At 44.8% G+C, this 12126-nt stretch overlaps 1 protein-coding gene across 1 annotated transcript; it reads right to left on the reverse strand.

Moving 5' to 3' along the window:
- Positions 1 to 6400: 6400 nt before the first annotated feature.
- Positions 6401 to 9352, reverse strand: EIF1B (eukaryotic translation initiation factor 1B). The gene is made up of 4 exons (XM_059161991.1): positions 9082 to 9352; positions 7743 to 7906; positions 7233 to 7334; positions 6401 to 6805 (listed from the first exon to the last, which is right to left on the reverse strand). Exons 1-4 carry the CDS (start codon positions 9110 to 9112, stop codon positions 6761 to 6763), a joined length of 342 nt encoding a protein of 113 aa, XP_059017974.1. The 5' UTR covers positions 9113 to 9352; the 3' UTR covers positions 6401 to 6760.
- Positions 9353 to 12126: the final 2774 nt, after the last annotated feature.

The following is a 12126-nucleotide window of genomic DNA, read 5'->3' on the forward strand; positions in this document are numbered from 1 at the left end:
CTTGTTTAGACTGGGTAGTCAGGAATGCCCTCCTTGAGGTTTGAACTAAAACTGAGTGACAAGGGGACCTGGGTGGTTCAGGCGGTTGAGCGATGAACTCTTGGTTTTGGTTCAGGTCATGATCTCATGGGTCGTGGGACCTGGACTCCAGCTTCAAGCTCTGCGCTCAGTGGGGTGGTCTGTTGGAGATTCTTTCCCTCTGCCCCTGCCCTCACTAGTGTGTGTGCTCTCTTCTTCTCTAAAATGAATAAACAAATCTTTTAGAAAGATAAAATGGGGTGACAACAGGAGTGATGGAGGGGGGCAGAGCATCACAGGCAAAGTGAACACAAGTGCAAATGCACTAAGGCAGGTGACCACTATGGAAGCAGAGTAGTAAGTCAGAGGATGGATGGCAAGAACAAGAGGTAGGCAGCGAACAGGTCATTGGGATGCCATGAGCCCTTGTAATATATTCAGCGCCAATATTAAATGCAGTGTTCACAGAAGATTTTGTGCAGAGAACTGACATAAAAATCTTATTTGAATTTTATAAAGGATCTTCGGGTTTGTGTGGTCAATGGATACATGCAGATCAGTTGGGGGGCTACTTACCACCTGTGAAATCAGTGAAAGGTAAAAGACAATGGTGGCTCAAACTTGGACTAGGTCAAGAGATGCGGGAGGGAAGATGAACACAGATATATTTTACAAATAGGAACTAGAAGACTTGATCAGATTTGGATGGGAATGTAGACAGTGAAGGAAGGGAAGATTCGAAGGTGATTAAGTTTTAATCTTGAGTATTTTGTGGATGGTGGTACCACTGCTTAGATGAGGCTGATGGGAAAGAGAATGGGGGGGTGGGGGAGGATGGAGTCAATATTTCTGCTTCTGTCAGGTTGGTCATGAGATGCCTGTTACACATCCAAATGGATGGCAAGCAGGCTGGTTAGCAGCTGAAGGGAATATGGGATCAAAAAAGGTTTTCTTTTCTTCCCATCTGAAAAATGGGAGATATTGCAAGTATTTTTTTTTTTTTTTAAAGATTTTATTTATTTATTTGACAGACGGAGATCACAAGTAGGCAGAGAGGCAGGCAGAGAGAGAGAGGTGAAGGAAGCAGGCTCTCTTCTCTGCAGAGCAGAGAGCCCGATGCGGGACTCGATCCCAGGACCCTGAGATCATGACCTGAGCTGCAGGCAGAGGCTTTAACCCACAGAGCCACCCAGGCGCCCAGATATTGCAAGTATTTCTGCCTCTTGGAAAGGATCCAGCAGAGAAAGAAGAAATGAATGATGCAGAAAAAATAGAATAATTTAAGTGGTAATTCATAGAGAAGAGGGGACCATGCCCCAGAAATAAATGGAAGGGTTGGTTTTGACGGGAGCAGGGACACTTCACTCCTTATAAACAGAAGAGAGGACAGAGAGTATGAACGATGGCCTGAGGTGGGAAGATTTGGAGTTGGAAAAATGAGAGATTCGCAAATATCTCAGTGATGGATGATACAAAGCCTTCTGCTGTGCAGAATGGAGGATGAGGGCTAAGGGAAAGGGAGAAACCAGCGTTTCTCTCCAGCTACCTCCTGCTGTTCTGTGTGGGCATGGAGTCAGTGGCTGCACCTGACAAGGGTGGAGCTCTTAACAAATGAGTACAGAGAGGACCAAAGGAGGTGAGGAGGGTATTTGCAAGGTGTTGGTTGTTACAGTAGACCAGGGCATCCATGCTGGGTCACAGGGTCTGTGAGCACCTGAGCAGACCCATGAACAGAAGTCAGAGCTGAAGACTACAAGCGCTGGAAAGAGGCTAGCCACTTTTACTTTTATTGTACGGGAGGTGAGGAAATGAGGGGCAATGTTGGTCAAAATGTGGGAAGTGTCGAAGGATCTCTTGGAGAGGTGGTACATATTCTGGTAATACCTCCCTGGCACAGGGATTCCCAGGTCTGGAGCCCATCTCATGAAGCTGACCCTCACCGCATAGAATCCCTGCAGTATAATTTCCATGTTGCCCGGAACTCTCATTAGGCCTCCCCCACTGGCGACAGTGAGGCTGTGCAAGTGGGTCCTGTTCTGGGCCTAGCGGAGCATCCTGTATTGTGGCCTGAGGAGCTTCTGGGGAATCCAGTTACTACTTTTCCCAGGTAAAAATCGCCGATCTTCATGTGACACTCAACATGGGTGTGTCCTTGTAGCCAAAGAAGGCACGCTAACCTGCGACAGAGGTTTAAATTGAAAGCCCCATACATTTAGATTCTCTGTGTATGTGTATGTGTGAAGCTCTGGATCATGTTCCTCAACAGGTGACAATTGAGAAGAGCCTTAATTCTTTCTAGTTTAATCACCCATCCTCTGGAGGCCATAAACAGATGTCTCTGTTTACATTTGAGTTAAATTCCTTCTAATAACACTGTGGGAGATAGTGGGAGAGGCGGCTTTATATATCCCTCTGGCAAGACTCCAGAAGCATTTTCTTGTCTCTCCAGGAGAAAAGCAAATAGATACAGATTTTTATGGATTGCAATGGTAAAGGATTGGCTGGATCAATATCTGCCTCCCATTTGGCAAAATTAAACTTGTCAGCTAGAGCTTTAATGATGCCCCTCAGTAAATTACTGAAACCTCAGTAATTTACTGTGAACTGCCAGGCGCGAGCGAGGTCTTTAGATGGCCACAAGGGGGTGATAAAGGATTACACACTTGCCCTGATCACTCCCCTCCTCCTCCACCTCTTTAATTCCCTACTTTTTAATAGCACAATTCCCCGGGGGAAGTCTATGTTGTTTTATTTCAACAATCCTGGTCTACCAAGTAGGTCACCAGTGGTTCCAGTAGTCCAATCTGAATAGCGAGAGGGCTAACGTTTCCCGTATTTTAAAACGTCAGTGGCAATAAAGTGCCTGATTAGAGGGCACTCAGTTCATGACCAGGGAGCAGGTGGGCCATTTTTCCGCACTTCAAAAAATTATACTATTCTCCAAATCCTTGATGTCTTCTCTGCAGAATTTGTCATGGCTTATGTGGATTAAAGTACTTTCTGATTCCATCTCCACTGCCATACTGGATGCTGTCCCTTGCCTGAAGGACTCAGGAGGTTGGCCTGGGGCCCCAGTAAGAATGGGTAAAGGACACATGGAGACAAACCTGCAGGTCATAACTACCTTCCTTTTAGACTGTGCTGTAAGGGTCAGAGGCCCTTCAAAATCCTCCAGGCTGGAACAGAGAGCTTCATTCAGCCTGAAGCCCAGTTTGGGGGCTGAGATCACTTAGATGCCCTGTGGGGGATTTTGACTTTGAACTTTAGTCCTCTTTTGTGCCTTGAATGAATGGTACCTAATTGCTTTTTGCATGAAAAATGTCTGGAAGTTGTTCTTCCTTTTGAGATGAAGGTGCCAACCATAATTCTAATCATGCCCTCAATTCGTTGGGGAAAGAGCTACAGACCCATGGCAGTACTACTGCTCCCTCTGCTAGGTCAAAATCAGATAGATGAGCTACATGACCCACATGGGCATCCTCACAGCCCAGGCTAAGTTTTAAATGGCCATTTCTGTTCTCTGTATAGGTCAGCGACTCCCTACAGGCCACACATCACTGAACCCAAAAATGCCTGGATTAGGGGCTGTTCAAGGACAGTTTGAAATTCCCTCCTCTTCCTGGCATCAATTCTGCTCTGAATGATTTTCCAGGCGTGAAGTAATACAGCCATTCCTCTGATTGATAGCTTTTCTTTTCCCGTTTCCATTATCAGGATAAAACAGAGTTAAATGCCTGCATAGCCATGCGAAAGGAGCTGTCAGTGCTGAGGGTCCTTTACATGGTTTTGCTCCTGCTTAATTCTAGCTGATTCACTTGGCCCCTTGACCCCAGACAAACATCACGTGGCCTGGCTATCGCCTGTCAAGTAAGAGCAGCTGGTAGCAATCCACAGCAAGTGAGGATTCCCTGAGTTTTAGTTACAGCAGGGCCACCCTTAACTTGTTTCCTTCCCACAAGGAATTCTGGCTTAATAAGGGGAATCCTCAAGAGGCCCAATGGAACAAGCTAATGAGGTTGTGAGCAATCTGATGAGGTTCATTTTTCGGGAGCTGTAACTACCCATTCTTTTAGCTGGAGCCCAGCCGGTGACAGGTGGCACACAGAAGTCTGTTTGCATTCTCTAAGTTATTTTTGTTAACTGCCGTCTGAATGGGACTAGAACTGTTCCTTCCGTATTAGAGCTGCTGCCCTTTCTAGGATGGTTGAGAACAGCTACTATTAAGTGAATTCCTAAGTACATAGAGCAGGCTGCTTCCCCCAGGCTATTCTGGGCCTCAGGGGGTCTGGGATTGGAGGCAGAGATCACTGCTAGAAGCACTTTACTCCAGGCCCTGCCTCAACCAAAGGTTCATTTTCCTAATATCCAAGACCTCTGCCATGTCTAGGTCAGGGACAATTTTACTTGTCCTCTATTCACTATTTTTCTTTCCACTTTGCATCCTGGGAGTGCAGGCCACTAAAGAAAGTGCAGATCTAAATATTCCACATGGGAAGCACAAGGAGGGACGCCCCTCAGGCTGGTTATTTTTGCTACATTTGTTGAGTCGTAATCTATTTTCCTTCCTCAGTTATACAGGGCTGCCTAGTCCTTTTTGCCTCTGAAACAGACAAGAGCAGTTAGCTCTGCTCCCCTGCTCTTAGGTACCTCCAAGACTGCCAGTCAGTTTTTCCACGAGAGTGATATTTATTCTAAGTTATTTGACAAAGTTTCAGCAAATTGTGGAAATCCACAGATCTTAATTACATCCTTTATTTCCATTGCATTGCAAACACTAGAAAGAAGGAAAAGGTACATGACCTGTTCTTGCTCTAAGGATAGGGACTGCCGTGCAGGTGAGAAGTCCAGTCAGGTGTCTGGGGCTCATGGGCTGAAGGGTGATCAAGAGAGGCACTCCTCAAAGAAATCATTTTGTACCAGAGGATTTTCATTCATCCAGTGGGAGTGGCCTGACACATTGATTATGGAGAGCTTACCTATGGGTGCCAAGAAGAGGGGCCTTTCTTGTGAGGTTTCTCTCTTCCCTGTCTTTGTTCAGTTTTAAAGGTCAATTATTTCCTGGGCACTAGCTTGGATCCCCTATTTTAAAACATTACAATGAGGAGACAACTCTTGAACACACGTTAACTTAGGTTTCTGCTTTATCGTTTTCATAAACTATTTCCATGGCACATCTCAACTAGAGGTGGAATCATTACAAAACATTACAGGTATAAATACGAGGATTTCTCAGGTTAGCTGGAAAATGCTCTTAAACTGCTTGTTCTTGGTCAAATTTTGTTTTTCAGAAAGAGCCTCCCAAAGTCAGCACTGTATTCTGGTATACTCACACTTAATAGTCCCAGTCTTTCTTGGGAGTAGCACAGGGCAAGGAAGTAACAAAACCTATTTAGTGTCTTTAAGAGATAAAATATGGTGGCCAATTTTGCTTTTCCAAAAGCAATATTATATAAATACAGAATAGGGGCAAGGGTTCAGCTGGTACAGAACATGGTGGTGGCCTGACTGAGACACTTCTCACATCATTATTCCACCCCATTAAGCTGGATTACCCATTTACAGATGCATTTTTTTGTCTTGGTGAAATGGATTTAATGACATGGCTTGTATAATGGAGCAAATTATTACTATTCCATAAAAAGCAGAAGCTTGTAACTCAGGAAGAGTTGCAGAAATCTTCTAAAAGCTGCCCCAACCCCCCAAGCATTGTGACCTACGGTTCTCATTTCCTTTGGTGAAACCCATGTAGTGAAAGAACATGAATTTTCTGGCCTGGAGCCCTGAGCTGGCACCCCAATTCAGTCACTTCCTGACACTCTGGGTATATTAATCTCTGCACCTCTGTCTTCCATCTGTATGACAGTGATCCCACCCATTAACACTTGCAGGACAGTGCCTGTGACTAAACTTATTTTCTGTCAGGAGCCTTCGGTATTATCTGGCATAATACTGGGACAGATTTATGTTGGCAGCCCAGGAACATCATCAATAAAAACATATAAAAGAATTCCATGTGTTAATACTTCTGAATTTAAATTGTACTTCATATTCTCTTTGAAAGTTTAACACTATTCTCATAAATCTTGGCTCTGGCCGAGCTTATACTCCTGTTCCTAGTTAAGTCAGTAAATGAAGAACACAAGTTATATAACAAATGCTCCCCTCCATCTTTGGATTTAACAGTAGGTAAAAACTAATTAGAATACGCCATGACCTGAACCGAAATCAAAAGTCGGATGCTTAACCAACTGAGCCACCTAGGCGCTCCTTATTTAAAAAACAACAACGAAAAAAAACCTTGCAGAATGAGAACTCCACCTATGAAAGACGAAATATGTGTATTTACTTGCTTAGATTTGGGACCCTAATTGCTCACAAAGGATTCATAGATGTTTCTTTATTGTTAAGCTGCAACATACATGGTTTAATACAACAAAAAACATTTAATCAAGTGAAAAAAAATAAACTGAACAATAAACAAATAAACACTCAAAACAAAATATTTTCCATTGGAAACATGTTAAGATGAATACGGGGTTTCATTACCATCTTACTGCAATTTTCTTATGTGTTACTAACCTACATACCCCATGTTTTCTGTAATCATGCAGGTGTGAATGGGAGTTTGAATGATTAAATACATGAAAAGTCCATTTACTGCAGAGAATCATTTCACAAGGCAGCCAAACTGGGTTTAGAGAACAAAATTATTCAAGAAATTCTCCACGTATTTAGGTTCATTTTAGAATCCATGAACCTTAAGCTGTTCCTCCTTGACAATGCCAACCTGCAAAACAAAATTTAACAGAATCACTGAGAAATTTATCTATTTCATCCCTAAGAAAACATGGAGCGCTGATTATAAAAAGAATCATTGTTAATAGTCTACTGCAACACTGTTACTTACACTATTAACTGTTAACACTAAACAATTCCACACACACTTAAATATCTCCATATGCCTCCAAACTCAACTGATGATGTAGGTACAGGAATGATCAGGTCACTCGAATGATAACATAAGTGAATAAAGGTTCTATGGCCTTCAAAATAAGTACCAACTTTGTACTTCTCTATCAATTTACATCATTCATACGACTTTTCTTTTCTTTCTTTCTTTAACTAAGGAGGAAATAATTCATAATTCATGTTGCCCTTCAATACAATTTTGGAAGAAATCTCAAGGTTGTACATAAAACACCCAAGCCACTCACCTCCAAGAGAAACTGGCAAATGTTTTTTCTTTGGTCACCTTGAAGCTGAATAACCTCTCCGTATTCAGGATGTTCAATCACAGTACCATTACAGGCGAATTTCTAGAGAAGTGTATGTTTAACATAACTGAGTCAGATACAATGAGGTTTTATATTCACCATAAGACTAATATTGACTACTTTGGTAGACTTGACCATGTTTAAGAAACAGGTTTTGTCTCCTGTAATCCCCAGCACTCCCAAATTAATTTGCAAGTGAATCAGCAGGAAACATAAAGAAAATGATTTTACTTGGAACAGCAAGAACTGAATTATTTCCATTTTGTCTGAAAGCCATGAAAATATTATTTTAAAATGGGAGACAACACAAATACCTGGGTGTTAACAGAACCAACACAGCTTTCTTAGGTCCAACCATTTTCACCCATACTGATTAAAAGTCAGGTAAAGGTGTCCTATTCAGGAGTCATCAATAATTATAGTTTAACCTTTTCTTCCCAACACCTTTACCTTTTTGAAAGCTTTCACAAGTTTCTTTTTGTCATAATCATCTGCAATGCCCTGGACAGTAGTCAGTGTCTTTCTGCCGTTCCGTTGCTGGATTCTTATATGAATGTAATCCTCAGTCCCTGCCGGGAGTAAGTCGTCACCCTTAGTTGCATCAGCAAAGGGGTCTGCAAAGGGATACAAAAAAACATTTCAAACCAGAAAAACATCTTTTAGTCAGTCATTCCCAAATGTAGGGCACACTACAATCTAGCAGCAAAGAAGGTTCTAGTGCCTCTGCCTTTTTTTGCGGGTGGGGAATGGGAAGGGGGTGACGGGGCGAGGTATTAAGAAAACTACCAAGGTAGTCTCACAAAAAGAGGAAAAATTTAAACAGCTAGTCCACGGACATGTGAATAGAAAACGTTGTTATTGGCAGATTGTTATCACTGAACGCAGTCCTCTAATGAGAAAAGAGCTTTCAAATAACCGTAATTTTATAGCTACTATAAAAATGTGCGTCATCTCGATTACATTCTTTTTTTTTTTTTTTTTTTTTTTTTTTTTTTTTTTTTTTAAAGATTTTATTTATTTATCAGAGAGAGAGAGGGGGAGAGAGCGAGCACAGGCAGACAGAATGGCAGGCAGAGGCAGAGGGAGAAGCAGGCTCCCTGCTGAGCAAGGAGCCCGATGTGGGACTCGATCCCAGGACGCCGGGATCATGACCTGAGCCGAAGGCAGCTGCTTAACCAACTGAGCCACCCAGGCGTCCCTCGATTACATTCTGATGACAACAAAACAGTCAAAACGTGTCCACCCCAATCATTTCACCGTAACGGTGCCCTTCACAAGTAAACAAGAAAAAGAAACCTACATAGACACAGACGCACATAGATCTGTCAAGAGGCGTAATTTCACAAATTACTACGCAAACAGAGAAGCTGGACCGCAGCCCCGTGACAGATCAGAGGGCCGGATCCGCTTCTTTAACCAAATGCCGGAGAAGGAGCTGCTCCGAGTCCACTCCGACCGCCGATGGACGCCGATCCCCAGCCCCGGGCCTGGAAACCCCTAGCGAGTGGAAAGGCAGGTCGGGGAGCGGTGGGCCCGGCTGGCAGAGGCGGGAGCCGGGGCAGGGGGTTCCGCGGGGAGGGAGCGGGGCCGCAGCCGTCCTCGGGGAGGGGGTCGCCAGGGGCCCAGTCGCCATTTTCTGGGCGCCGAGACAAAGCCCCACTCGGGGTGCGGGGAGGGCAGCGGGGGGCCCCTCGGGGCTGCGGGGCGGCCAGCAGCCCCGGCGAGGGCGGGTAGTGGCGGCCGGTCGGGAGGCGCGCGGGGGCACGGGGCGGTGGCGGCCTGATCTTACCGAAAGATTGGAGGTTCTGGATAGTGGACATGCGATACTAGTGTGAGGCCGGTGAGGGGATAAAATTCCTGCGGGGCCCGCCCGGATCACCGTGTCTGGCGGCTGCAGTGGCGAGAAAACGTAAATAAATAAAGAGACGCTTCGCCCCGGGGCTGGGATTCGGCTGGAGCGGCGGCGGCGGAAGCCGGGAGGAGGCAGGAAGAGGCGAAGGAGGAGGCGGAGGAAGAGGCGGCGGCCACGGAGGGGAAGACGCGAGAGAAGAGGCGGCGCTGTGGCTTCTCCCACAAAATGGCCGATGGAGGCTATTTAGCCGCGCCCGCCGCCCCTCCCTCGTGACACGCCCGCGCCGGGCATCCTGGGACTTGTAGTTTTCTGGAGGCAGCCGAGACCGTCCAGGCTGGGATTGGCTGGTTTCCGGGACCGCAATTCCCGGCAGGGAGCACGCCCTCCGGCTCCTGCAGAGGCTGGGGAACAATTCAGGGGGCTGCGGGGCGGTCGGGACAGAGCCCGCGGGTTTGGGGGGCCATGCGCTACCCGGTGCCCAGGCTCTCTCCCTGACTTCTTTTTTCTTGCCATACAGCGGCGGCGCCAAGGGGTTGGTATGGGGGGACCTTCTTTGTCAGTTACCGTCGAGGCTTGGAGTAATATAATTAAAACCGAGGTGCAGGGCGCCTGGGTGGCTCAGTGGGTTAAGCCGCTGCCTTCAGCTCAGGTCATGATCTCGGGGTCCTGGGATCGAGTCCCGCATCGGGCTCTCTGCTCAGCAGGGAGCCTGCTTCCCTCTCTCTCTCTCTGCCTGCCTCTCCATCTACTTGTGATTTCTCTCTGTCAAATAAATAAATAAAATCTTTAAAAAAAAAAAAAAAAAAAAAAAAAAAAAAAAAAAAACCGAGGTGCAGAAGAAAATCAAGCACCCTAGCCCTGGCTTTCGACTCATTAGGCCGCTCAGCACCTCCTGCATCGCAATACCGGCCCCCAAATCTGACCCCGTCCCTGGCCCCAGTTGGACAAGCAGCGTTAGTCCCCACGGAGGTTGGATGTGAGAGAGCTCCTTGCACCATCCCCAACCCCCGCCCCCGGTTGGGCTGCCCTCCCATTCCCTAGCGCGGTGGTTCTCAGACTCCAGCGTGCATCTCCCGGAAGGCTTGATAAAACACGCATTGATAGACCTCAGAGCTTCTGTTTTGGGTCTGCGGTGGGACCCAAGAATTGGCAAATCTAACAAACTGCCAGGAGATGCTGATGTACTGGTCTGGGACCACACCGCAAAATCACTGCGCAGCTTCACCAGGGGCCTGACATCCCGCGAGGGCCAGTAAGTGTCATCCAAACATACCAAAAAAAAAAAACAAAAAAAAAAAAAAAACAAAAAAAAAAAAAAAAAAAAAAAACCAGCCTGTCAAGTTGGACACAGAACCTTGAAGAGAGTAGGTACCAGCCATAGATTGAAGGTGAGCTCAGCAAACAGGTTAATTGATAGAGTCAGATACCAGGGCTGCAACAGCTTATTGACAGAGCTACACACATAGAAAACAAACCTGAGACTTTGGGAATGGGCTCACCTAGGCAGGTGCTCAATTATCAAACTTGGTTGGCTTTCTGGAAAGAAACATTGAGACTAAAATTTAGGGATTCTTAAACTTTATTCGAGCCTTGGCAGTTTTGTGAAACCTAGGGAGCCTTTCTCAGAATCATGCTTTAAGTGCAAAAAATAAAACGTGGAGTATTACAAAGCAAACTAGTTATACTGAAATTAAAAACAATATGTTGGTAACAGTATTGTTTCTTTTCTAATGCATTGATTAACAAGATCTGGTAGTAGGTCTAACAAGTACTAGAATTTCAAAAAGATAATGAAAGGTATTTTGAGAGACTTGTGACATCAGAAATGTGATGTGAAAATACCTGTTCTGTAGTGCAAAGTGGCAGGTTCTTCTAATACTGTTCTTGCCAGTATTCATAATGGGGAAATGCTAAATTTTGATTAGAGGTTAGTGAAAATATTGATGTAATCTTATTTCCTATTCAATTTTGGGTGTTCCCCCTAGCCCTGCCGTTTTATCTATGGACTAGAGGTCTGTAAATCCTAAATTAAGAATACTCGGATTTAATAACCTTTTGTGATTAAAAATGATGTTCTCGGGGCGCCTGGGTGGCTCAGTGGGTTAAAGCCTCTGCCTTGGGCTCAGGTCATGATCCCAGGGTCCTGGGATCGAGCCCCGCATTGGGCTCTCTGCTCAGTGGGGAGCCTGCTTCCTCCTCTCTCTCTGCCTGCCTCTCTGCCTACTTGTGATCTATCTGTCAAATAAATAAAAATCTTAAAAAAAAAATGATGTTCTCACTGAGTGCTTAGTATTTGTCTGTTGGACTTATACACAGTATTCTTGATCTTCTTAGCCATTCTGTGATATAACTCTACTGAAAATATGTAGAAATGGCAGCTCTCATAGGTTAAATAAATTGCCTTAAAAAATACAGTTCATGGGTGTCTGGGTGACTCAGTTGGTTCAGGTCATGACCTCAGGGCCCTGGGATGGAGTCTCTCATTGGGCTGCCTGCTCATTGCTAGGGGCGGGGTGGTGGTGTCAGCTTCTCCTTCTGCCTACCCTCAACTGGAGTGCCTGTTCGTTCTCTCTCTCTCTCAAAAATAAATAAAATCTTTTAAAAATGCCCAATTCATAACTCTCAGAAATCTTACTACATTTTTAGTCTTCTAATTTTGATGTAAATGAATAATACTCTTTTTTTTTTCTCCAAACTTAGGTGTAAGTGTTAGAGCTGGTCCCCAAGCAAGAATTAAGCATTTTTTGTTGTTGTTCATTTGTTGATCACACCTAGAGAGGTTTCTGTTCTTTGGTCTTACAGCTCTATACACATGCTTTGAAGTAATTTTTAATACTACTGTAGATGAAATATAGGATAAATAAAATGCATGTCTGTTTCTTAATAGATGTCCATAACCATTTTATATTACATTTTTTTCAGAAGTAGACAGGGGTGGTCCAGTGAAGAATCAGATAACAAAGATACATACAGAAGTTTAAA

Source organism: Mustela lutreola, chromosome 2 (genome assembly GCF_030435805.1).
Source record: "Mustela lutreola isolate mMusLut2 chromosome 2, mMusLut2.pri, whole genome shotgun sequence".
Classification (NCBI taxonomy): domain Eukaryota; kingdom Metazoa; phylum Chordata; class Mammalia; order Carnivora; family Mustelidae; genus Mustela; species Mustela lutreola.